This window comes from Herpailurus yagouaroundi, unplaced genomic scaffold, assembly GCF_014898765.1.
Source record: "Herpailurus yagouaroundi ecotype Mexico unplaced genomic scaffold, PumYag 181, whole genome shotgun sequence".
Taxonomy (NCBI): domain Eukaryota; kingdom Metazoa; phylum Chordata; class Mammalia; order Carnivora; family Felidae; genus Herpailurus; species Herpailurus yagouaroundi.
The window spans coordinates 20,877,035-20,904,701 of record NW_024412412.1 but is presented as its reverse complement, the minus strand read 5'-3'; the positions used below and the strand labels follow the sequence as shown (position 1 = coordinate 20,904,701).

The window sequence follows — 27,667 nt, the reverse complement described above, 5'->3', positions numbered from 1 at the left end:
CATATAAATGGAATCATACAACACATATAACATGTTGTCTGGCTTCTTTCCCTTAGTTCATGTTCTCGGGGTTCATCCCCACTGTAGCACGTATCAGTACTTCGTTCCTTCTTATGGCTGAATGATACTCCATTACATGAATATCCACGTTTTATCTCTTCATCGGCTGATGGACATTTGGGTTGTTCAAAATACATTTTACCAGATTTCATCCTTTGGTGTCAACAAGGGGGGTGTTATAAGATCAGGTATTACATATTCATTTAAAAGCATTCATCTTAAGTTGTTATGTGCAAAGAGCACTGTAGTGGGCAGTATGAGTAATTGAGATAGATACAGATCCAGCCATAAAGAACTTGGGTTATGGAGGCAGAGTTCAGGTGATGTAAGAATTTGGAAGAGATAAAAATTATTTAAGAGGGCAGGTGGGATAGCTAGAGGGAAAAGATCCAAGCAAGCTTCAGGAATGGAGCGTTTTAATAGGACTCCGAAAGAATTAAACTCAGGTGCTGGTGATGGTTAGAGCATTTATGGCAAAAGGGACAGTGAGAAGAAAACCACCAAAGTAGGAAGATGTCATTGTGTACAAGAAGCAGAGAGCAGTTGAATTTGAGCAAGGGGAATAGTAGAGAATAAAGTTGAAAGGGTTGATTAGGCCGAATTGTGGGAAAATGTTAAACGCGAGGCTAAGGGGTTTTGACTTTGTTATAAGGGAAAGAGCCAAAGGCTTTTAATTAAGGTGTTTTCAGATTTTCTAAGTAGTTTTTTTCCTTCATTTTTAGTATTTTAACAAAAAGAATATTGGAACAGACCAGGAGAATCGTTAGCCTTTCCTAAAGCTTGGGTATCTTTAGGAAGAGTAAATAAAACTGGCTGAGTAAAGACATGTGTGGACTTGAAAATGGCAAAACTCATAGAAGTTTTTCCAGTGCTCCAGAATTCTAAAAACCTAAGCTGTGCATCATTTCATTTCTCTGTGTGCTATTTAATTCAAGGTCTCTCTCGCCCTGGCGGCAAGTCACAGTCAATCACTGTGGCACTCTAAAGATTCTCCATCAGAATCTCCAGGCTTAAGAGCCCTGGCATTAGGGTTTTTGTGAGGTGGTGGTTTTGATACATGGAGTCAAAAACTGTTCTCCAATCGTGTAAAATTAACGCAGAGCTCTCCACATAGGTCTCAAGAGGATTTGTTGAACCCTTGCAGATTTATAATAGAGTAAGATTTATGCTTGCCTTCAAAATTTCTCAAAACCAGTAGTTTAACTTGCTGAATATGTTTTATCCATCTGGCTCCTGTATGTATTTGAGTGTACAACCCTAGACCTAAGATCTTCTACTTAGATCTTGAAAGGCGATGTTTCCTAGGAATGTTATGGGAGCATCAGAGGAGTCTGCCTCACCAGCTACCTCCAAATGACTATCTTATTGGTGGGGTCCCTGAACCATCATACATGTCCCCCAGGCCACCCTTTTCGGGGCGACCTCCAGATGACAGGTAAAGGAAGTAGACTTTGTTGGAACTCATCTTGTGATATTTCGCCGACTTCCATTTAGAAATTTATCAAACTAAAGGTAAAAACCTGGAAGTTCTCTTCACGTCATAGTACTGTTTTATGCACTATGATGGGAAATCTTAGTTTATTGACATTTTCCCGGCCTTCATCCTAATACTTTTATCTGTAGTATGTAAGATCTTGAGGGGGCACAGAAGCCTTTTCATCCTATTTAAACCTTTAGTCTCAATTTAGAATTCAGGTCCAGACAACAGCAATCGGTTGCCAATTGTTGAGCAAGTGAAAGACATGATGATGCCATGGAGAGTTAACAAGGTGAGTGAAGCAGAGTGAAGCAAAGAAGCCATGCGGTTTTAGGGAACCACTAAATAAACCAGTGGTATCACTGGAAGCAAAGTTATAAAATTAGCAAAAAATATGTACATTCTAACCGTCCTGTCCAATTATTGGGAAATTATAAAAGCCAAAAACTAGGCTGTTGGTAACTCGGCCTCGGCTGTTATCATGTATAGGCTAATATAATAATATTATTGAAAGTAATAATAAATTTACAAAAAAAACAAATTTTTACAAGCACATAAAACAAAAGTGCAAAGTCAGATTTTGTTCTTTTCACTTTGAATCCCACCTTTTTCACGTACTCTCCAGGAAGATTCATTTTGGTTCTCTCAAATAACAGTAACAAAATGTGACCTATGGTAGGGATAAGCAACTAGTTCAGCAAACCCTGTAAGTGAGGCCCCGACCAGACGCCTGAAACGTGCTGAGTGCCCAGGTCCGGGCTTCGGTTACCTGGACGCTCACCTGGTGGCCATCTGCTTCAGGTTATCCACTCGGCTAAAATATAAAGTGGCTACGTTGCCTTATTTCACGAACCCGAGTCACAAAAGGCCTTCAAGGAACAGTGTTTGTCAGGAAATAAGCACAGAAAGTAGGTGAACAGGAAGTGTGTCTTACTTCTTCTAGGGCCTCTCGTTCTTCCTCCAGCTGCTGGGTTTCCTCCTTCACCGCCATGAGGTAATCGGTAACAGACTGTCGGGGCTGCAGCCCCTTTTCGAAGCGGTTGTACATCCCACTCCAAAACCTGGAAGAGACAGCAGAGCTTTACGATGCCACCATCTCCCAGTCTGTAAATCACGCTCTCGAGTCTTCTTAAGGTATCTTTCATGCCAGAGGCCCAGAGTCCTAATAACGAATCACGTTACATAAGGTAATGATTTCGTGCTGGTACTTTCTTTTGCTTGGGAAGGTAAATTCATCATGAGTCTTCTTGTACCTGTGGTCCTGAATAAGAAGGCCCAGATCTTTCTTAAATAGACAGAAGTAGCACACGTTATATTCTTCTTATTTAAGAAAATGCTCTTGGTTTTCACATAAGCTTGGAAAATTAGTGCTTATGCTCTCATTTAGAATCTCTCAGCTGCAAAGGGAACCTTCTAAATTTGAAGGTTGGGGCTTGTTTTTATCACAACCACCAAAAATTGATATTTCCGTTTGCATCATCTTTTTTTTTTGTTTTAATCCTATACAACAAAGCATACTGGAATGCAGATGAGAAGAGACAGTATCATCACAAGGATGTCTGCAGATCCACATTTTACTTAGAAGAGCACTTTGAGGGCAGGGACTTAGTGCCATTCATGGTTTTCTCCATGAAACCTAGCACTGCCCAGAACAGTGCTTGACCCCCAATGACATACTTGACTGGCTATTACTAACGAATTAGGAGCATTATGTGTCTCAGCAGCTCTCAAGACTGCCATTTTACACAAACCATGGAGACTTTTTTTTTCTTTTTAGTGTGGCAGAATTAACATTTTTTCAGAATTCTGACAAAATAATTAAGATAAATCAGAACAAACACAAATTGAGGGAGGAAAAACACTGTAGAGGAAGAAAAGCCACTAAGTATGTTGGGGGTGAGCAGGGAGAAGGAATGTGGTTTCTCAGTTGACTCTGTTTGTCTTTTTTGCTGACCTCTGAGACATCCTCCCACATCATAAAACTTCCATATGGAGAAGAAGCCAAAGGCTAAAATGTATAACATGCAGCTCGAATAGAGTATATAGGATGCCACCCTCCTCTCCCCATCCCAATATAGACAGTCTTAAAATAACTGACTTCCACAAGGAAATACTTCGAGTAGGAGGAAATTCAGCAGAGAAAGAAGGTAAATCATGGTCACCACCTAAACTTGTGATTCCACATCTAACTTACAAGGCACTTGGTTTATTCCATCCATCCTTCCTTTCCTCTGTCCCTTCTTGCTTCCTTTCTTCTTCCCTCCCTGCTTTTTGCTTTTAAGTAATACTGGAACTTATACTTTTCAAGCATCATTATTATAAAACACCAACTTCTAAAGACAGTTCCATATTTAGAGGGAAAGAAGAGGGAGAGGAGACACTGGCAAGAATATTAGATCAGATACTTAACAAGCATCCTTCTTTGGTGTGTTTTATGTCCAAAGAAAAGCCTTGAAGCTCAGTGTTTCATATGCTTTGGCCTCCAAATATTAAACAGTGGCAGAATCTAAGTTCATAACCATACCTAGTAAGGTCCTAGAGGGTTACATACTTGTACAGGAAGTTGCACGGCGTTGTGGGGAGACGAAGGGTTCCCCTGGTCTGGCTGTGATCGTCCCTAAATAGAGGATTCATGTAGTCGGCCCGATTCTTCCACAGGTGAGCCCATAAAGAGTATGTTCTTTCTTGAATTCTGTTATAAAGAAAATAAGCCTGAAAATTATCTGTCTTGGTTTATAGAAATCGTAGATATGTAATTGTCAAAGCTGGAAAGGGACCACTAATTGTTACATGTATATCCAGTGTCCCTGTCCTGTAGCAGGGAAACTGACAATCTGAGTGTGTGTCTTCATGAGTCAGCAGGAGAGCACCGTAACAGTCTCAACTTCTCTGCTACCTGTACTGGCCTGGACAAGATGTTTAATTCCTCTGAGTGTAAAATAAAACTGCTATGTAATTGGGGGGAGGGGATTCTTCTCCAAATAGTCATTGACGTTGTATTATTTGCCAGGTACTATTTAAATGCTTCACCTGTTTTCTCTCATTCGGTCCTCACTGAACTCCTATGAGATCTGTCCATTGTACAGATGAGGAAACTGAGGTTAAGAGAGATTAGGCAGTTTCTCAAAGTCCCATAGCTAGTGAGTGGAATAGCCAGGATTCACACCCAAGCAGACACCATCAAGTTGGCTGGTCTGTCACAGCAAACCACAAACTCGTCTAGGAAAACAGGTGAGCTTGAAGGATGCCCTCTGCTACGTTGAAATCATTACCATTTAATCAGGAATCACACTGGAAGCTCCCGAGAGAAAAACCACCCAGTATTCACGAGAAAAAGTGAATGTTACACTGTCTGTTTTGACAGCATAAAACCAGTGGAGTCGATTTTACTTGATCATTTCCAAAATTAAATCTGATTATTACTATATACACTACAGTTAACATCATTTTATCTTATGAAAATTTCAAAACTCTTCTGTCACTGCAGTTCATAAAGCATTCTGCTGTTAAGCTTTTGACTTTGTAATTTATTTTAAATGCTACATTTCATGGACTTCCTTCTCGATAAAAGCAGTACAGTTTTAATCTTAATGAAAGAATGACTTGGGTTTCAAATCTGCTTCTTTCCCAGTTTGATTTGCACCTCTTCTTATGAGAGTATGTCCACTGCAGATGTCTGTTTCCTTTTAAACTCAAAAGTCACTTTCTCTGACTCCAGGAAGTTTCCTTTCAGTATTCGTGTGTCAGGTCTACGGCCCTGTCCGTGGCTGTCACTGGGGTGTGTAAGCTCGTACCTCACTTTGTCGGGTGCTGATACCAAACCAGGTATGAAGTGGTGTCAGGAGAAGGAAAGTAACCTTAATCTGTCAGTACAGATATGTAGCTACAACAGTCTTCGGAATTTTAAAAGGCCATCTGAAATTCTCAGTCACAAAATCCTTAGATAAAAATTAAACGGCAAAGCACTCACTTGAGTTCTTGTCGCTCCTTCTGGCTGTTACATAGGAAGTTTCCAAACTGGCAGGAATAAATGTGGTGTTGAATGTGAATCAGAAATCTCTCATTGAACTCAAAGGCACAGGGAAATTGTTCCATTAACTGCCAGACACATTCGATGAACTGATCGATAACTGGAGAGATTTCTTTTGGATCACCATCTAGATTGCCATATCTATAAAACGAAGTTGGGTTTGTGGAATGAGAAAGCTATAAATGCAAAAACAATCACAAAATAAACCTCAGTTTCTAAATAAACCTTACAGACCTGGAGCACAGAAATGGAAAAAAACAAATTCCACTTTCAGGAGAAACTTTGTATTGAAGGTCTTGGGTAGAGAAGGGACATAATGCAAGAGATCAAATTCAAGGGAACTTTCCACGGCAGAAGAGCATTCTTTCATTCAAGATTTAAAAGTACATCAGGACTTCTGAAGTAAACCTTGGACTTCATTTTAATCAGTGACTTGTGGGAGTGTGGGAAGAAATGTCTAAGCAACTTCAGAGAGTTTTTCACTTTTGCACTGTTTTGTTGGGAAAGGAAGAGGAAGAAAGACAACTTGAAAAAACTGTGGCTTCCCAAGTATCTCAGGGTATTTCTAGAGCAATGTCAAAACCTATCACAAAGTTATTTCCATGTGGCCAGATTCCCATCTGCCTTCAGATCTCCCATCTTGGTTTTCCAAGAATACATCACAATCTCCTCCCTCACATTTATATTGACCTTTAAATGAAGACTGCCTAGTCCTTTACACTATTATGTGAATCTTACAATTCAAAAGGATGATTTGGGTGCCATCAAATACAAAATAATATAGAACCTCATCTTCTCAGCAATGGATAACCAACTTTAGGAATAGAAATGAGCAAAGATCATCAGTTTAGGAGTTTTTCCAAGAGTGAAAACATTAGAAATTGTCTGGAAACTTCTCAAAAGTTTTAATTCCGCTCAACTTGGTAACTTTATAAAGAGTTGCCTAGGGGCGCCTGGGTGGCTTCGGTTGAGTGTTCTGCTTAGGCTCAGGTCATGATCTCACAGTTCTCGAGTTTGAGCCCTGCCTGGGGCTCTGTGCTGACAGCTCAGAGCCTGGAGCCTGCTTCAGATTCTGTGTCTCCCTATCTCTCTCTGCCCTTCTCCTGCTTGTGTTCTCCCTCTCTCAAGAATAAATATTAAAAAGGCGGAGGGGTGAGGAGCGCTAAATATTCTTTCCTGATAGTCTTCAGCCGTCTCCACCTTCTTTCTGTCCATATCCTCTGTCTGAAAGATGCTAATTGCCTAGAAAGAAGATAGAACCCCAAAACTGAAAATAACAATGTGATCTTAAAAAGGTTACTTAATGGGTACCTGGCTGACTCTGTAGAGCATGTGATCTTAATCAGGGTCATGAGTTCAAGCCACATATTGGGCTTGGTGCCTACTTAAAAAAAATGTCAAATGTTTGGGGGCTTTAATATTCTCTTTTGTAAAACAGATTCATTGTGCTTTCCTGGAAAAATAATTACAAAAAAAAAGAATTCCAGAAAACCACAGAATGAATGATTAATGCTAAATGCAAAAATGAGAACATTAAATATGGGCAGTTCCATGAAGTTAGAATTTACTTTAGGAAAACACATTGAAACAAAAGTGTATGTCAAATACCTAACTCACTATTACCATGTTGCCTAAAATTTAACTCTTAGCACCGTAAGACTAGATTACACCAGCTACAACATTCACTATTCAGAGATTAAACACCAGAACACATGTCCGGCATTATCAACACTGACCAAAAGGACGCTGGTGGCTCTAGAAACAACAGCTTCTGTTTACTGAAAGCTTAGTTATATAACTAGGCTAGGAGCTAGACGAGTTACATACACTTTTTAAAAAGCCTTGCTATAACCCTATGGAACAGGGAGTGAATCCCCATTTTGCAGATGGGAGACCCCACACTAAGGACCAAGCCACACAGCTCATAAATGCCACAGCCTGGGTTTGGGGCTGGATCTGTCTCGCTCCAAAACTGGGCTATGTTCCCTCTCCTCAGACATCTGGGACATACTTCACCTGTGACACAAATACCCAGGACAAGCCCAAGTTCGTTCCCAGGGTGAAAGGTCAAAGAGAGACTGTTCCACAGACTTCTCATCTTCCAGCTCAGAAAGTGTGTGCACTTCAAAAATGGAATAGTTTAATAAATCAAACGTATGTGGTAGGAGGAAAGGAGAGCTCATCCTTTCTAGGCCAATGAATAAAGAAGTATTTCTGTCTTTTCTGGAACAATTTAACATTAGTTAGTTCTGCCCAACAAATAAATACTGAGAGTGCTCAGAACTTCATTTATCTGTGATACGATATATACAACAAAATTTTAGCTTTTTGAATAAAATCCACAAAGAAACTTTAAAAATAAGGCTATTTTCCCCCTCACTCAATTGAAAACTCCAGAAATAGATCTTTCTATCCTAAACATCAAAACAGATTTTTAAGGTTTTGGTTTTTTTTTTTTTTTTTACCTGTGATTAAATTTATGACCAAAGGAAATCCAGTCCTTTTCAATTAATACCTACACAAAAAAGAATAGAAGTATCACGAAGAGAAGCAAACAAGGAAAAATAAGAGACCCCAACCAACAATGCTGAAGGATTCAAAGGTTCTTGGAGTAGTGACTATCCTCAGGTAACCTGCAAATGAAAAAGCACTCCTTATCCACCAATGTAGAGACGCATATACACAGCAGAAGGGCAAAGGTGAAGGTCATCCACAGGAAAAATAAATGGGAATGGATATTTGAAAAGGGGGCCACAGCACCAGTGGGTGCTTCCTACAAACCACTGTTCATATTACTTCACGTATAATCTCTCTTCATTGTGGGACAAGTATAATCACCCATTTTTCAGAAGGGAGAACTGAAAGAGAAGTTAAATACTCCTAAGATCAGGCTAGTAGGAAGTGGTTGATACTAACTCATAACCGTGCCCTTTCTACACCAAAGCCTGTCTCTTGACCATTATGTCTTCAGTTACATCAAATACCAACGTCCTTACAAGAAATCATTGGGAATATTTTCCTGTGATCTTTATTACACATTGGAAAAACTGTAAAATGATGGGAGTCTGGGACCTAATAGAGGAGTTCAGCCCTGCTTTGGATTTGAGGTAACATGAGTGTATAATCTCCAGTTGTCTGAATTTAAAAAAAAAAAATTAATACTAGAGAGCAATCCTGTCACTATCACCAATGCTCTAAAATGGCCAGAGATGTCCCTTGAAAACAATATGGAGTGGCTGAAGTTTGCCCTTGACGCCGCATAAATTTAATGGGGCAGAATCAAAAGGAGTCAGTGGCGGAGGCTGGCGTGAAATAGCGTGTGACCCCGAAACCCTCGGCTGTCCAAATGGAAATGAAGGAATCCTAACCTCGGTCCAGGGGAGGGGTCTGAAGCAGGAGTATCACTGAAGTCTCAATGCTATCACAGGTCACTGGAAGTTCTCAGACACTTTCAAAAACAGAAGAGAGAGACAGCCCATCACAAAAACCTGCCTCTGCCTCTTCCCTCCTGCCCCCCGAGTGCCGGGGGACAGTACTCGATGAAGGGAATCTAGCAGTAGAAGCAACACGTTCAGCTCCTGTCAGCATCTCGCCCCAGCATGGACTCAGGATCCACTGGAGCACTTTCTATTAAATGGCTCAAGAAGCAAGAGCCAGGCAATCTGCCAGTCACTAGGAAGCCCCTGCCGTCATTTGAAGACAAGGGTTCCACCTCGGCCAGAGCGTCACCACTCCAGGCAACTACACCAACGTTCTGCACTTGGACGTGACAGGTCACGCTGTGACACACACCTAAATGGTGAAAATCTAGGAAAGGGTGGACTTCATACTTTCAACAAAGAACACAAAAACACTGAAATTCTCAATACTCCAGAATTGTGAAGGACTATCTAAAACAAAAGCAGTCAATGAAAACGGTTTTTCCTCTCAAGGACCTTTTGCGTGCACGATACAGAAAATGTTTGCTCTGAGTATTTTTTTCTGAAAAGCATTTCCTGTTAGTACATGTTCACGTGTTCCCTCAAACTTGAAATAGTTATGAGCAAAGAGGATGTAAAACTCACTACTTTGCAAACTACTGAATATCTTGTGTACTCGCCCCCAAATTCACATTTAATAGTGCCAAATCGAATGGGTCCCAACATCCCAGAAATTCAGTTCCCTTCTTTACTCCGAGACCATTTTCCACATTTTGCCTCTTAATCTTGCTGACGTACTGAGAGAAAAAGAACAAGAGGGAAACAAATTTGCCGCAAGTTGTCCACTCTGTTCAAGGCCCTGCGTGGGACGCAAGGCGGGTTACACTCACCATGAAGCCCTTCAGAGTCCGGTAATGTGGATCGAGCAGGAGGCTGGCCACCGAGCACACCTGGGCGGTCCTGTCCCAGCCATCAGAACAGTGAACCAGCACACTCACCCCTTCCTCTGAGACTGCCTGAAACACACGGGATCGGCAAAGAGTCAGGAAGAATGGGGACAAAAAGGAAAAATGTCTCATCAGAACTAGGTTTGCTTTTATACCTACAGAAAGAAAAAGAAAAAAAAAAAAAACCCACATAACCGAAAACGGCTCATTAATTTAGTGCTAATGCCCCATCCAGTTAGGGGAGCGTAAGGGCTGGCTTGGTGCTGGTGACCAAAACTTTTCCTTCCCATCACACGCCCAGAAGCCACCCTCCCTCCCCTCTGGGTTCCTTAAGACTTTTCCCGTACTCGAATTCTTCAGCTGTTACCGGCCTCAGTCCTTTTCCCAAAAGGGAAAGACCGAGACTGTCCTCTCTTCTGCACATCCTAAGAGGGCAAACTGTGGCCTGCAAAGCCAGCTCCCCACTCGGCGAGGCACAGCTTAGCGTGGCGGCCGCAGCAGATGGGGAGGAAGCAGGCAGGATCCCTGTTCTGAAGTCAGAGTACCAGTCCGCTGGCTGCTCTGCCCTTCTCACCCACCTTTGCAATGAAGATTCCTGCATCCATGATGGCCTTAATGTGCCTTAACCAGCCAGAGTTCTCCAGTCCCCACAGAAAGTCACTCATCGAGGGAGATTTAAGTTCGCACACTGCAAGATAAATGTTATGAAAGCAAAGTAAAGGCAATTTCATAGTTTACATCTGATCATATTTGCAGGTGGTTGGTTAATGATTCCTTCATTGTAGTATTTTCTGCAAGAAATTAAGTCAAGATAAATGCCCATACTTAATAAAATGGATTCTACCAAACCACTTCAGGCAAGGCTCTTACTACTTTCTCCCGTCATCAGGGATGCCGCATTTCAAAAGTATTCCATTTGTGAAGTTTAAACCCTAATATTAATGAAAATCATTGTTACCACAGTAGAATGTCCCGCAGAGAAGACGGACTTAAGATACTCGCCCTGGGGCACTAAGGAGTACATGAATGCACACATTACACGGGAAAGTTCTTGTAACGCCCCCAGCACCCGCCCAGCTAGAACTCTGCAGCACCCAACCACTTGGGTTTTGTGAAAACACAAAACAGAACTATCCTAAACATCTTCAAAAGAAATGTTCCAACTCTTCTTGCCAGCAACCCCCACCCACTGGGAGTAAGGCCTGGGGCAACTGAGTGGCTCAGTCAGATGAGCGTCTCACTCTTGATCTTAGCTCAGGTTGTGATCTCAGGGGCGTGAGTTGAAGCCCTGTGGGCACCTGGGTGGCTCAGTGGTTAGGCATCCGACTTCAGCTCAGGTCATGATCTCAAGGTCTGTGGGTTTGAGCCCCGCGTCGGGCTCTGTGCTGACAGCTCAGAGCTCTGGAGCCTGCTTCGGATTCTGTGTCTCCCTGTCTCTGCCCCTCCCCCCCTCTGCTTGCCCCTGTCTCTCAAAAAATAAATAATAAAAAAGAAATTAAAAAAAAATGAGAACCTGTCCTTCTCACCTGCTTCTCCAACATCAAGTTAGGGGTTTTCCCTTGACTGAAAATAAAGATAAGCTAGAATCATCTTGCTATCTATATTTACACAACTAAGGCAGGCATGTCAACACTTCTATAATATTATCACAAGCAATTTCACCTTTAGAGGTTACCTTTTAGTTAACACAAAGCATGAAAAAGCTTTAGAGCTAGTGTTCTATGGATCAGAAATAATTACATTCCAAAGTCTGTGTGTTTTATACCCAGGAAGCAGTTTTGAGGAATCCTATAAATCAACCAACGACACGTCATGTCCCATAGATTTACGCTTGTTTGCCTATTTTTTTGTATTCCGTGATGCAGTGACACATGCAGGGAGCGGAGGGCCCTTTTGCCCGCCCTCCTCCACCCCCCACCGTGCTGTCAGGAAGTGGCTATATGGTCCTACGCGAGTCATTTCCACTTTTTGAGGCTCCATTTCTTCATGTTTAAAATAGGGAAGGTGTATTGCATTATACCTAAGTGTCCTTCCAGCTCTAACCTCCCACATTCAACTTCGTTAACTCTTAAAAAGTATTACATACTTGAAATACAGACAACGACTAACTACAATATTTAATTTATCGACTGGCCTTTCCTCCAATATGCCACGGAACAGATGGTTCACTCTCTCATTTCCTGCAATTTGACAGCCACATTAAAACACACGCACACAAGTACTCCAATTCTGAGTCACAAATGACGGCAACGATGAAGGCAATAACACCAAAATTCCCAGCAAAAGGCCCTACTTAAAAAAACCTTTATAATTATCAACACGGTTAGGCAAAATTCCAAACTCCTGAGCGGGAAGACTGCTCCAGTGACCTAACAAGCAGCCGGCGAACGGCGTTCTCTCTGGCATCGCTCTGACTCCAAGCGCTGTCCGTTTGTCAGAGGTTACAGTGCCATCCCCGGCCACTCACGTCACCTACCCGCAGGAGAGCACGCTACCAGTAGCAGGAAGAAAGCACGTGCAAATCAGCACAGGAAAAGGTACTCTGCTGGAGCTCAGTGAAAACACACAGACCGATGCACAGAAGTCATAGCCCTGTGGGGCAGCCCCAGGGCCCTGGGGACTCCTCACAGGCTGTTTCCAAGGCTATGGTGTCCTTAACCACTACCGTGTGTTAAGTTATGAGATATCTGAACATATGAAAGACTTCGTTTTTTTAAGATTGATTCTTTAAATGTGTGTTTATTTATTCTGAAAGAGAAAGAGAAAGGAAAGAGAATCCCACGCGGGCTTTGCACCACCAACCTGACGCGGGGCTCGATCCCACAAACCGTGAGATCATGGCAAAATCAAGAGTTGGATGTCCAACCAAATGAGCCGCCCAGGCGCCCCAACGTATGAAAGATTTTTAAGTGATGTAGCGAACATTCAAACTGGCCACAGTTATTTCAGCCCTTTCTTGGGAAAAAAAAAAGTTACAAATAAAGTCCCATATTCCTATGTCATCCTGCTTTTCTATCTTAAGTCTGAACACCGCCAGGCAGGTTGACGCCCCTTCACGACTTACTTACTAGCTGTGTGATCTTGGATACCTTCCATAGCCTCTCTGTGCCTCAGTCTTCTCAGCTGTAAAGTGGGGATAACAGCCCCTGTATCAAAGAGTTATTTCATATGTTGTTTTATATGTTAGCCCTCATGACTATTATTCTCACACTTCTAAGCCTTTTGCAACTTGATTTTTTTTATCCAAAATTTTATTTTTTAGACATACATATTATGTAGGTAGATTTCACTCAATTGACAAGTATGTATAATATTTTACTCTATGACTATGTCTTGGATTATGTATCCATTCCCCTACTCTTATTGGTGAGTTGTTTCCTCCTTTTCAGTATTTACAAACAGTGCCTCAAAAGATATGTGACTACAGTCTCCCTGTGAAAAATCTCCCTGTACATGCATGTCAATAAGTAAACCGGGCTGGGTCATAGGGTCCTACCACATATCCCCAGACCACTCTCCACAGGGGCTTCTGCAGTCTGCATCCTCAGCAGCAGGGAGGGAGAATCCCTCTCTCCCATACTAGCCAACAGCTGTGCTTGCCGATGCTTTCGGGTCGGTCAGTGCTATTTCTCTATGGGGATCAAATGCAGTTTGTTTTCATTGCTTCTACTCTCAGGATGAATCTGGTTTTTCTAGATTCATTCTGTTTGCTCCCTTGCTTGCGCATGTATGCGTGTGTGAGCACGTGTGTTGTCTCTGTCTTCCATGGTGGGCTTTCCTCAAGTGCCCCGTGATCTCTGTCCATTCATACGTAAGCGCAGGGCACTAACAGGTGACTCGATGTGCTGGGTGTACGAACAGACCTCTTAGTTTCAGGGCTTTGCCGTGTGAGATCTGGCCGTCTGAGCCCCCAAACTTCAGGATCAGCAAGTCCTTTCTCTTGGAATGGCTGCAGGCCCCAGGAAAGGACTTTCAAATACCTGAGCAACTCCATAAGACTGGATGCCAGTGTCCTCAGAGCAGAGCAGTGAGGAGAAGCATGGGTCTTCTTCCATACACAGACATTTACTTAATCCCCCTTCTTTGGCCTGCTATTCCCTGCCCCTTCTTCCAGCTATGCCTGCTGTCCATGAGCCCAGAGTCTCTCTAGTCAACCTTTCCAGAAAGTTCATCACTAATCTTCCCTTGTTGAGGTGAGGGAAGAGCCTTCAATGGGCAGCACAGGTGAGGGAGGAGGCTGGTGTCTAAGGACAGACATTCAGAGGAACCTGATGCCTCATTCCGTAGTTTTCTGAGGGTCCGCGGGGCTGTGTGGCTTGCTTCAGTGTTTCTCACCACTCCCACCATAAATTTCAGCCTTTCTCTAGTCGGTTAACCAGTCAGTCATTATTCATCCACCCATTTTCTAGTGTTGCAATTTTTGTTGCTGGCACCTCCTCTCCCATTCTCCCACTGTCCCACTCGTTCATGTCTTTGCCTTTTTTTTTTTTTTTTTTTTTTTTACCATTTCCTTATCATTTTAGTCGGGGTTGGGGGAAAATGGGTAACTATATGCATCAGTATGCTAAGTATAACTGGAGCGGAGGCAAGATCGAGTTCTGGGTCTGTGTGAGGCAGGGGTTGGGACTGAGATTCCCTGTATCAAACTGAGCCATTAAAAATAATCCACTTGTGGACTCGGGGTGACGACCAGGATGCCTGGACTTGACATGAGGAAAATAAAAATTTACCCAAGGGAAAAAAAAATTTTTTTGTCCTGAGATGTTGAAACCCTAGGTCTAATCCCATACAAGTCTAGGATCTAAAATAATCTTTTCCTTATATGCAGGATCCCCTAGTTAATAAATTTTCATATTTGGGCTGGAGTCTTATGATAAGTGGCAGAAGCAAACCAAAAAACTGTTCAGGAACAACACTTCCATAATTTTATGGAATCCCACAGAAAATCTTCACTGAAAATGAGTATACAATAAAAAATAACAATACACCAAGGAACAGTGTTCTCAGGTAAAAGAGATAAACAAGATACAGGATTAACACCCCCAATGATATGATATAGCAGAACAGTAATCTGAGGCTGAGTTTAATACACAGTAAAGCCTTGGTTTGCGAGCATAATTTGTTCCAGAAACAGGTAATCTGAAACAGTCATCTATCAAAATGAATTTCAAGAACCACTGGCTCAGTGGTTATCCTGTGACATTCGGCATCACGTAAGATGCGTACCACAAGACATCGCTCGTTTATCAAATTAAAATGTTTGCTTGTCTTGTGGAACACTGGCAGAACAGGCTCATAATCCAAGGTTTTACGTATTTGAACTGGAGTAGGAGGAAGGAAGGCTCCCACAACATGTAAAACGGATGGCTCTCCCCACCCCCACCCTTTCCTTCCGGCACCTGGAAATTTCTTCTTCTTTCTTTTCTAACAGTTTTGTAATCGAATTTGACTTAAAATTCACTCAAAGTGTATGATGACTTTTAGTATATTCAGAGTTGTGTATCCATCACCATAATCAATTCCAGAATGTTTTCATCACCCCTAAAAGAATCCCCCTACCCATTAGCAGTCACCCGCATTTCCCCTTCCCCCAGCCCTAGACAACCGCTAATCTACGGTCTTTCTGTATAGATTTGCATATTCCAGATACTTCATATAAACAGGATCGTACAATATGTGGCTCATTGTGAGTGGCTTCTTCCGGAGTATAATGTTTCCAAGGTTCATACAAGTTGTAGCACATAAGTACTTCATTCCTTTTTAAGGCCAATTATGTCACTAGATGGATACACTACATTTTTTGATCCACTCATCAGCTGATGGACATTTGGGTTATTTCCACTTCTGGGCTATTATGAACAATGCTTCTATGAATATTCATGTACATGTTTCATGTGAAGTATGTTTCACCTCTCGTGAAAACATACATAGGAGTGGACTTGCTTGGTCACACCATAACTCCAGGTTTAACCACTTGAGAAAATGCCAGAAGAACTATTTTCCACAGCAGCTGCACTGTGTTACATCCCCACCTGCTGTGAAGACGGTCCTGATGTCCCCACATCCTCATCAACACTTGTAATCACTTGTTTTTTTGATTACAGCCTCCCTAGTGGATGTGCAGTGGTATCTCACTGTGGTCTTGACTACCTGATGGCTTATTCCTCTTCTTTCTTACAAGTTCAGTTACTCATTTAAGTAAATGGTTGCTATATTTATCTGGCATTTCTAGATGTTCTTATGAGATGGTATTTCATATTAGCTTAATCTGACATCTGGGGGAAATGGGAAGGCCTCCATGTTTCACTTAGACTTTGGTTGTATGTGAACTAACCTGTACATTTTAGTAATAATCACGATGTGTGCGTGGGCAACAGCATGTGGTACTGTTCAATGCCCCAGGCTTCAGAGTCAAACCTAACATTTAAATTCCAGCTCTGTCCAACAATGCAACCTGGGGCTAGGTACCGAGCCTTGATTTGCTCAAGTGTGCAATGGAGATAAAACACCCTCCTCAGAGAGTTACCTGAAGGGTGCAAAGAGATCATACATATAAACTATGCCAGGAGCTATGATATATGCTTTATTGTCTGTTCATCCAGCCTGGTGTCCTGACAGGCAGGAGGTACAGACTCATTCAAACCCAAATCTCAAAGCTGAGGCTGTGAAAGGTTAGAACACTCTGACTTCGACTCAGGTCAAGATCTCAACGTTTGTGAGTTCGAGCCCCGCATCTGGCTCTGTGCTGACAGCTCGGAGCCTGGAGCCTGCTTCGGATTCTGTGTCTCCCTCTCTCTCTGCCCTTCCCCTGCACATGCTCTGTCTTCCTCTCTCTCAAAAATAAGTATACATTAAAAAAAAATTTTTTTTAAATAAGAAAGGTTAAAACACAAAGTGAGCAATGGAAGAAGAACACAAGTCTTGTGACAAACAAGCCTAGAGTTTCTGCCACCACACCACAGCTACCTTAGGTTTAACTAAAACTAGTACCATTACTATTAATAATAAGAGCAAAACTTAAATAAGTTTTAAGATGCCAGACATTCTTCAGGTGCTTTATATTCAATAGCTTGTTAATTCTCATAATAATCATATGAAGAAGGTACTATTACTGTCTTTATTTTGTAAAAGTGGAAACCAATGCAAAGAGAGGTTAAGTAACTTGTCCAAGGTCACCAGCTGATAAGCAGTGTAGGCTGGGATTCAATTTGGCTCCAAAGTCCATGCTCTTAAGCAATGTCTATCGACCTCAGTTGTATTATTTTTTTGTAATTCAAACATGAACCACTCTAAACGCTCCTTGGCTCCCACATACTATCAACTTAGAGGTGATACACTTTATCACTTAGAATCATACCATCCAGTATAGTGTAGACGCTAGTCACATGTGGCTACTGAATATCTGAAATGTGGCAAGCCTGGACTGAGATAGCCTATGAGTGCAAGGTATGTCCTGAATGTCAAAAACTTAGTATGAAAAAGAAATAAAAAATATCTCGCTAATAGTTTTTGTAATGATTACATGTTGAAATGATAACATTTTGGATATACTGAGTTAAATACAAACGTATTATAAAAATCCATTTCTTTTCATTTTTAATGCAACCCTAGAAAACATAAAATTACAAATGTCCACACCTGTGCCTTTCATTCTATTTGTCTGGGGCGCAGGGACTTAGAGTGCTCAAGGAAGATGAACTTGATTAGCAGTCTCCAACCGTTTTTGCACATGTATCCCTGCAATAATGTTTTAAATTATGGATTCCCTCATGCACCCTGGAATAATACATCAGAGTAAGACTGAGGATGTGATCAAGGGTGTGTTTGTCTTTTATAAAGTTGGCAAAAGGACAATTAGGAAGGGAGGTGGCAAAGGGCAGATGGCTTCAAGCCTGGGCCAAGGAGCCTTCCAAGGCACATCAGGCAGTTTTAGGAGGAGAGCACATCAAAGTCGACGCCATAAGGCAAGCTAGCCAGGGTGCACCTCATAAATCTCCCGGGAGCTCAGGTGTGTGCAGCCAGTGTGAAGACAGATTGCAGAATCTAATGCAAAGGCAGAGGGCCAGCCTCTCATTAAAACTGAGCACACCCTGCCTTCCCTCCCCCGTGACCCTGCCCAGCAGTACCACTCGGTTCCTGCAGGGGGCAGGCTCGCCTGTGCCAGTGCACACAGCCCAGTGGGAAGCAAAATTCCAGCACTCTCTGGGACCTCTCCCCACTCCCAGGGTGCCTGCTGTTTGGTCTCTCTGTTTAACCCCAGGCCATGACCCAAAGTGTTCAACTTAATCCTAAAATACACACATTCCACCACGTAGAGTCTCAGGACTCCACTGTCCTTTAAATCTTCCACAAGATAACATTACCTTGCAAACGTTTGTGTTTTTTTCTTTTCACTAAATAGGCCAAACGTTCTGGTTGTTATCGTAGTAGGGCTTAGGGCTAGTTGGCATTCCCATTTATTTCAGAAAGTCCAGGGAGCATGAGGGATATCTTGGCGTCCAAACCCTGAGGCTCAGCCCAAGAACAAATAATCCTTTTCACCTTCTCTTCCCACAAGGCTTGGAAATGACAGCAAGTTTAAAAATAAAGACACCAGGCTTTCCAGCTAACCTGGAGATGGTCTGTGCCAAAAGCAAGAGAGGCACAGACAGCTCACAGAAACAAGTCCCTACAAGGGACTGCCAGAGAGAATGTTCCAGTGCCTCCTTCTCCATTTAGCTCACTCAGCAAGGGCACAAGCTGCTCTATCTCCTGCCAGGCCAGCTCCTTCCTTCCCACGCTGAGCACGGCTCCTGGTCTAACATTTCTGTTCTCAGGAACGTTAAAAACTGCACACGCTAAGTAAAATAACCTCAAGCAGGTTCTCAAAGAAGGTAAGCCCCGGGAATGTTCTCCCACCAAAGGCCGAGTGGCGGGGTCAACGCCATCAGCTCTGCAGATGCTTAATACACATGGACAGATGGGGGAACACTTGAGAATAAGACAATCAGTGCCTGCATTTTTAAATCTAAAACTGGCGGGTTTGTTTGGATAAACTCAGGATAAGACAGAAATACCGATTTGTTCACCCTTGTTGCCAAACCCAAACCAATATTTACAAACCATTTGGCTGAACGAAGTTCACTGCAGCTGACATCAGAGACATATGCCACAGATTACAGAGAATTGTACTTACTTACCAGGAGTTTAATGCCCAGATCTAACAGTATTTGTTTTACATAACAGGGCATCTATATCCCATCAACATATAAAAACAACACTTTTTAAAAAAAGAAGACATATATATAGGGCCTGGAAATAAGAAATTTGCTTGGGAGAAAATAAGCCTTAGACAATCTTCCTTAGATATTTCCTAACACCAATCTCATTTTTTCATACATGGTTATTGGGTGGGATCCGCAAAGATGCAAAGACAATCTCCATTTGAACCCTTTGGGATGTTGGTCTTTCTTGTCTCCTAAGATCTAACGTCAAAGTGTACATGGCCTTCCCTTAATTACCAGCCTCACAGCCACCCGAGTTCTGCTGATGTTTGATTTGTCCCTTTCCCGTTTTAGAGTCAAAAAGCCAACCCCACTGAAATGATCTTCAACGGACTGGCAAAATAGGAGTCATCTGCCTTCACGGAAAATCCTAGCAGGTGAAACCATTCAAACAGGACTCAATGATGGCCTGAGAGGGAAGTGTTTGGTTACGCCTATTTTATAGTCTGCCTTTTACTTAGAGCCCACCATGGTGACACAGAATAACTTCTGAGCTCTGCATGAATTGTATCCCATTTATGAGTGTTAGTGCTATGCTCCTCCCTATCCAGGCCAAGCAACACGGGTCCTCTTTATAGAGAACTTTACACTAACTGGACACCTCTGTATATTGGCTTCTCTACAGGACACCAACAAGATTAGTGACTATTCTCTAAAATGACTCCAGCCTTGTGCATGATGCTGTTTTCTGGAATCACTATACAATAACACCACGGAAGCCATGTTTGTATATAGCCTTGTTTTCTTTTAAAGAGTTGGATGATGAGAGAAATTGGTAAGGCACAGTCAAGCCTAAATTCCGTATACCTGTTAGCACTGCCTGAATTAGTAGCAGAGAAAATAGTATCCACGGGCAGACATGTGAGTGAGTCTGTGTGTGGGTCCAGCTACTAATAAACATGAATGGGTGTATACATCCATGTATGCACACACACACACATTCCAGTAACACTAATTACCACTGGCCTAAAGGAAATTGAGCAGCAGGTTCACCAAAAAATACCCTCAGCATTTATTAGCTCTGCAAGTGAATTCCGTGTCTAAGAACACAATTGGCAGCAAATAAATACAAAAACACACGTGCCCGTTTATATTACATCTACCATATGGAAGGCTTGGGGCTTGGTAGTTTTCTCTCCACGAACTGACACAACCTCCCACCTGCAGTAGGGCTAATTATCTCAGCTTCTAGAAGAGGGGCAGGTCCACACACTATCAGCATAGTAAGTACGCTGTGATGGGAATCGCGTTCCCTTGACTCCAATTTCCGTGTTTTTTCCCCACTACAAATAGACAATAATTAGGTCAATAAGCAAACTGAGCCAGGATGAACAGGAACGTAACTGAAGGTAAGGCTTAACGTCTAAATAGGAAACTTAAAGCAAATGGAAATAGAGAAGTCTAGACTGGGAGAAAATGGTGAGAGGCCGGGAAGTCAGGGGGGATGTACAATGTCAGCGGTCGGCACTGGAGAGCAGGCCCAGGAATCTTGAAGATCAAGATGGGGGCAGCACATAAGTGAAGTGGTGAACGAAGCAGCATATGCTGCAGGAGATGTAGTGGGCGGGGACCCATTCCACTCTCATCACACCCACTGACAGAGCCGCCAGGACCAACATTCTCACCAAATCTCACACCTTACCGGCCCTGGCAAGGAACTCCTGAATTGCCAAATTCCAACGACAGCCCTGTGGAAAAAAGCTCGCCGTGTCACTAAAATTAGTCATGTCTATCTTTAGTTGCATGGGAGGCACCGTCTTCTACCAGCATTCCTTGTGTAAATGTCCTAGTTATCCAAAACCTAGCCATCATGATTAACGAAGTATCCAACAGTAATTTGAGGGTGAAATTAATCTTTGAATTGTGTCCGTGAATGTCACGATAAAACCTAATTAGGATTAAAACAGCCACTATTCTCTCCTTCAATCACTTTGTTGCCTCTTGCCTTCTCCTTGACAATGTCACCTAGACATGAAGTCTTTGGATTTGACGTCCAGTTAAAACATTCAACCACCTGACTTACCTAGGGACAGCCCTCAGTAACAAGTAAGCATCTTTTCTCCCTGCCCACGATATTTACCCTGCATCAAAATCAGTACTTTGTTTGGCATTAATGAATGAAGAAGCATCTTTCTATCCAATGCCCAGCATGTAGAAAACTCTCAATAACCATGTGAGGTACAGATGAACGTCTGAGATCACTACGGTAGCACCTACTTCTTCGTACTTACAATATGCAGGTATTGTGCCTGGTGCTATGCCTACATTATCTACCCTGCAGGGTATTATGTACTCCCAATTTTCAGACTGGAAAGGTGGCTTAAAGAAGTTTACTCAGTCATCATCCACGGTCACACAGCCAGTAAATAATTGACCTGGAGTCCAGTCCACAGCACATACGCCCCGGGGAAGGCACGTTCTTTCCTCTGTGCCTTAGGGCTTAGGATATTATCGTCCAGATTAGCTGATACCATCCAGCACCCTATCAGCCACATTTTACATCCTTTGACAACACCACAGAGAGCAAGGTACATGCTCTTGATCTATTTCTTTCCTCCAAGTGACCATGAACTGATGACAAGTAAAGCCTGACAGGACAGCTCTGTTGGTCATGCGGAGCACTTTGTGAAAAGCCTTAGATAAATGTAAAGCCATTTAATTCCATGTTAATGGGAAATTCGGTTTTCTGTGTGGAAACCCATACCTTATGGCTAAATGGTGATTTCCAGGCAGGTCTGGTTGGCTGTCTCATCTAACGGGTTAGTAATTGAGGAAGTTAATAATGGCAAAAAGTCAAAACATAGAGAACTGAAAGAAGTTTAACATTTATAGCCTTTTATTAGCTCGTATCTGATAGAACTTCATAAACTTGTAGGCAATGTAATAGGAAATGCTTCAAAGTGAAAAACTTTAAATTTTAAACTTAAACTTTAATTTTCATTTAAAATTTAAATTTGTAAGACTATAAAGAGTTAAACTGCTCCATTTCTACCAGGGTGAATTAGTTATCACCTCATAAAGGTATGAGATGAAGAAGAAAGTATCAAACAAAAGGGACATTTGAACCGATAAACACAACCTTTACTGTGAGCAGAGAGAAATATTTCATGGAATTGGAGCTGGGTGCATTAGGGATTGCTCCCTTGTAGACCTTGATGTGCCCAGGGCAACCTGGCAGGGAGACCAGAGCAGGAAGTCACATGACCACAATACCCACTGCCTCCCATGACATACTCAAAATTCTCTGCTTTCAACCATCCTTTCAACACCTAATGAAAGTTCTGAATAATTGGGCTCAGAACCTTCACACAGAAGCACAGATCAGATGCGATCTCTGGGGCCACCTAGTTTTGCCACAAAACTTTCTCCACTGTCAATGCCCACAATTCCGGGGGACATGACAAAAGTGATTACACTGTGGGTCCTGCTACAAAGATTTCAAGCTTTTAAATTGAATTGACTCTGGCCCTGTTCAAACAGCCCTTCACTGTAGTATTGTCCAAATCGCAGAATGGATACTGGGCCCTTTCCCCGTGCTCTGGACCCATTCCCATCTGACCTGCCATTGGGCTGAGATCTGTATCTCTGTTAAATAAATTTGCTGAGAAAACATCCACAAGACCTGACAGGTGGTTTATTAAATTATTGTTGATGAACTTTTGCTGAGTGGACACAGACCCTATCATAAGGCAAGCACCTCCATGCCTCTAAAATTGTGCTATCTCACTCCACGTCTCCTGAATAAAGAAAGTGAGAAAAGTAACCCATAGAAAGGCCTGGGACCTATCAAGTATTTGTGTGGCTGGCTGAATTAATCTGTAGCCCATTAGCCTACTCATTTTATTCATAACGTACTTCAAGCTCAGTACTGCTTCCCATGAGAAAGCATAATACACCAAACACTGGAAAGCACTTAATGGTTTGCCAGGAATCTTTTCAGTAAATCTGTAAGTTAGGGATGATGCATTGTTCACATTGTTTTATAAGTACAGGAAATGAGGTTTGTTCAAGTTTATTCAGGGACTAAAGACAGAACCCAGTACCAGTTCTTCAGACACGTGGCCAGGGCACTTTCTACCCAACCTGCTACCTAGAAAGGCCATAAAGCCAGGTGCTGAAGAGTGTGGCATCTGGATTCCTACTAATCAGGGGAAAATCTTGGTTCTACCACCTACTGTTGTGAGCGCGCATGAGTTTCTCAGCCTGTGCACCTCAACCTCCTCATCCGTAAAACAGAGATATTAAGAACAGCCACAAGGGTCCGTGAGGACTACTTGAATAAATACATCTGAGAAATCAAAACAGTGTCCACTACATAGTAAGCACTCCATAAATGTTATAACATCGTTACCATGTGTGGTGGTTATCTGGGAGCTTGTGTGATGCCAGACCCACAAATCAATGAGGATCGCTCTAAGGTGATGGAAAGTACTAGGCACAAATCCTGCTTCGTTATGTGGTCCTGGGAAGTGCGTGTTCTTAAAAACTTTTAAATTAAATATGTAATGTAAAAATGTTTTAAATGTAATATACCAGACTCTAGAATTGGAGAGAGGCACGCCTTGAAAAGATAACCTGCCATATTGTGAAGAGTGTGTGTAGAGGTCCACATGGCACAGACACGCGGGCTTTTTATTGACTATTCCAATTAAAAAGAAAAAAGAGGGGCACCTGGGTGGTGCAGTCGGTTAAGCGTCCGACTTCAGCCAGGTCACGATCTCGCGGTCCATGAGTTCGAGCCCCGCGTCGGGCTCTGGGCTGATGGCTCAGAGCCTGGAGCCTGTTTCCGATTCTGTGTCTCCCTCTCTCTCTGCCCCTCCCTCGTTCATGCTCTGTCTCTCTCTGTCCCAAAAATAAAAATAAACGTTGAAAAAAAAATTTAAAAAGAAAAAAGAAAATAGAGGCATCTGGGAGGCTCAGTCGGTTGAGCTTCCTACTTTGGCTCAGGTCACGATCTCGCGGTTTGGGGGTTTGAGCCCCATGTCGGGCTCTGTGCTGACAGCTCAGAGCCTGGAGCCAGCTTTGGATTCTGTGTCTCCCTCTCTCTCTGCCCCTCCCCACTCACTCTCTCTCTCTCAAAAATAAATAAACATTAAAAAAATTTTAAATAATAAAAAAAAGAAAATACAGGGCATCCTTTTATTATTTGAGGGAAAAACATTATCCCAATCATCCAAAGGGAAGGCACTGTAGAAAACAAGAAATTACAAAAGTCCTTCATAACTGGAAGGTATCATTACTGTCTCATTGGGAGATATGAATACTGCAAAATAAGTCTGGTTTAGAACTTAGAAATCAAAGTTAAAATTAAATGAGCTCTATAAATGGACCTACACCAGATGTGAACCTGGTCCTAAATTTCAGTTTCTAATGAAATATCTCACAGCCCTTGCTCACAGAGCAGCTAGAATGCAAACATTTTTTTCCTCTTCCATTATTCAGAATCTATTCTGATATTAATTAACGGTGGTTAAAAAAAAAAAAAAACTCAAAAGAAAATAACAACCATGAATAAAATGCACTATCCCTCTTCCTACCAAATGACCAGCAGCACAAACCTTCCGATCTCTCTGACGCCAAGGACAGCTGCTGGAAACAGAAAAAGCCTTAGAAGGTGGGTCTGGTTGCATCACTTCATCAGCTGAGCTTCCACAATTGGTTTATAATTTACTTGGTAAAAACAGATAGTCAAACATTGATCAAGTTCCCTGAAAGTCATCCAGAAGGTTGTCCTTGCTTACTGTGCTGACAGAGAGCTGAAAAAGTGCTGTCGAACTACTGTGGTCCCTCTTATAACAGAGACCACCCTCCAGGGCTCTGTCGGTTTGCTTGCCCTTTAGAGGAAGGGAGGCAGACCACAGGTAGAAGGGCAGGAGCAACAGTTCCTAATGAGAAACCAAATAATGCTAATTTGAAACCTAAAGTCCAAGTGAAAGGTTATAAAAACTCTTAAGAGCTCCTTTGTGTACAGAAGAAAATGTACATTCTCAAAAGTCAGCTTATGAAATTACTGCATGAAAAATACTGTTTTTTTAATGAATCTGATAATGAACTTCACACTAAAGTCTTCATACTAAAGTTAGCCTATGCCTCTAATAACAGCACAAAGCTAGTCAAATTTTTCAACACCTAAAAAGCACAGCTTATAGCAGGGACAGCCAAACTGCCCATGATTATCTCCAGAAGTTTAGGAAGCTCAGTCATGCCCCAGGGATGTCACTGTGGCCTGAGACAAGGTGACTTTCGTGAGGAAATAAGAAAGAGATTCTCTGGGGCTGTGGTGGGTTTTTTCAGATGCAGGATGAGTTTTCTTCTAACCATTCAAATGCCCAAGGTTAAGATATTTGCAACCAGGGGCATCAAATTATAGTCATAGACCCATAGGGCTTGAAGGGCGCATAGAAATGGGCCTCTCATTCTATAGCAGGTAACAGGGCCCAGTGAAGGCAACTGATATGTGCAAGTTTCACAGTGACTGAGCTGACCCAGCAAATTGAGGAAAGGGAATGGAAATCAGGAATGTGCCGCTCAAGTCCCTCCAGCCCCACCTGGCAAGGTTCTCACTACCCCTGTCCTTCTCATGAGGCAGAGAAGTGCATACTAACTGATAGCAAATGTGTACCCCTAGAAAAAGGAAAAGCACTTCCTTTGTCCCCTTCCTTCCACCCTCCATTTCCTATTCCGACAGCCCACTTTTCTCCCACTCAGTTCCACCTTTCCAGGGCCTCAGAGTGCAAGCAACAGCGTTCGCAGTCTTTCCAGGACCCCAAGGTGCAAAGCCAAGGGTCTTGCATCCTCCTTGCTCGGTTCCCACTAGAGCCAGAGGCGGTGGATGGCGCCTTCACAATCACATGGAGCAGAAGCAGTAAATGAGACTGGTTTTGCTTGAAATGCAGAATTTCTGCTAATCAGCTTATGGCTGGTTTGGCCACAAGAATGGTGGCTCTACACTGCATAATCCATCTTTGTAACTTCCTGTCTCCATAAGCCTGCGTGTATGTGTCCTGCTGTGCAAGGTGCTGGGGTGGAGGGGGAGGGGAGACGCAGGGCGGTGTGGCGGCGGTTTAGGCGCAGGCGCAGTGCACTGCTTGCCGCTGTTGAGAAACGAGTATCCGCTCCTCCAACACATTCCCTTCTCATGGCTGTTCGGCCCCTCGGATTCATTGTATACACCTCATCTCCACACACGAACAGACCTGGCTATCGCTCTAAATGTAGGGCTGCCTTATCTCTAAATGGCCTTGAATGTGGGTCAAACTAATATCATGAGGGAGAGAAAAAATACTCCCGTGCACTTTTATCTTTAGACCGTAAGCACAGAAGAGCCCCGGACTTTCCCCCCCAAAAAATAAATAAATAAAATAAATTTTAAAAATAAAACCATTTCACCATGACACTTAACAAAAAATAAGGGAAAGGCTTGAATGTTTAAGGAGTCACTGCAATATGACATTTGTCTCAACTTACCCCACCTATGTAAACAGCATCACTGTAACAACTCAAAAAGCAAAAGGCTCTCTTATTCCACTTGACATGAAAACGTTTCGCTGCATTTTTTCTTTACTGCTGTGCCTAAGGAAATGCTTACCTTCCAGCATTTTTTGCAGACTGTTCCTCATGACGTGGATGTTCTCTATCCCGATGAACTGAAACTTGATATTGGAGTAGTTATCTTCGTTCTCATAGCCCTTCCCTGCGGCACGATTTGCCATTGCATTGAGCTGCGGTGGTCAGCAAAACAGAAGGGTCACCGATGGCATTCAGGACATAACACAACCCGCACATTTCCCCGACAGCCACGGAAGCAGTTCAAAATGATGTGCAGAAACACAACATGTTTGAAATCAGGGCAATAGTGTGCTGAGCTGTTCAGGCACGCATGCTGAGCTTATACGTTTGTTGACGTGGGGAAACGTTTCCTTAGCTGGAAAGCATTCTGCACATCCCTTCTGGAGATGCCTCTTACAGTTCCGTGAGAGATGCCGGATATGCAATTCTGTGAAAGAGCCGAGTGGCCCTGACTTAACCAAACATCATAACCTGTAGGTCAGCAAAAGAATATCAGCAGATACAGCTGGAGTACAAAGCTCTGTGAGCTAAATCGTATCTTCCAGGATTATACTGCCGATAAACACATTATCCTATAGGAATAATGGCACGTTTCTAATCTGCCTCCAAGAATCCCCCAGTTAAACCTTGAACAGGAATCATGGACTAAAGCGAAGGGATGCAGCCCTCTCTCCAGAGCCATTTCCACCAGGCACTAGACACCTGCTAAGAGGGTTTGGGGACCACTTTCATTACCATAATTTTGTAGATGTGAAGTGGAGGTTTCCCAGTGCAAATCAGGTTAAAGACAATGGACTTTGAAGACATTTATTAAACGGAAACTTCTGCCCTTATCCTGTGTAACTCAAACCAAGCAGGGGGCAAGCCCTGCCTTAGCTAAAAAATACATACGTTTCTGGAAT

The 27,667-nt window shown here is 42.6% G+C and overlaps 1 protein-coding gene across 2 annotated transcripts in view; it reads right to left on the bottom strand.

The window, feature by feature from the left end:
- MTMR7 (myotubularin related protein 7) overlaps positions 1-27,667 on the bottom strand; it is a 125,811-nt gene that overhangs the window by 1,576 nt on the left and 96,568 nt on the right. For both annotated transcript variants that reach the window (XM_040490073.1, XM_040490074.1), the window contains 7 exons: positions 26,785-26,917; positions 10,512-10,621; positions 9,877-10,002; positions 8,033-8,082; positions 5,508-5,708; positions 4,089-4,229; positions 2,472-2,598 (listed from right to left, as the gene is read on the bottom strand). In XM_040490073.1, the coding sequence (XP_040346007.1) occupies positions 2,472-2,598; positions 4,089-4,229; positions 5,508-5,708; positions 8,033-8,082; positions 9,877-10,002; positions 10,512-10,621; positions 26,785-26,917 (888 nt within the window). The remainder of the gene's footprint in view (positions 1-2,471; positions 2,599-4,088; positions 4,230-5,507; positions 5,709-8,032; positions 8,083-9,876; positions 10,003-10,511; positions 10,622-26,784; positions 26,918-27,667) is intronic.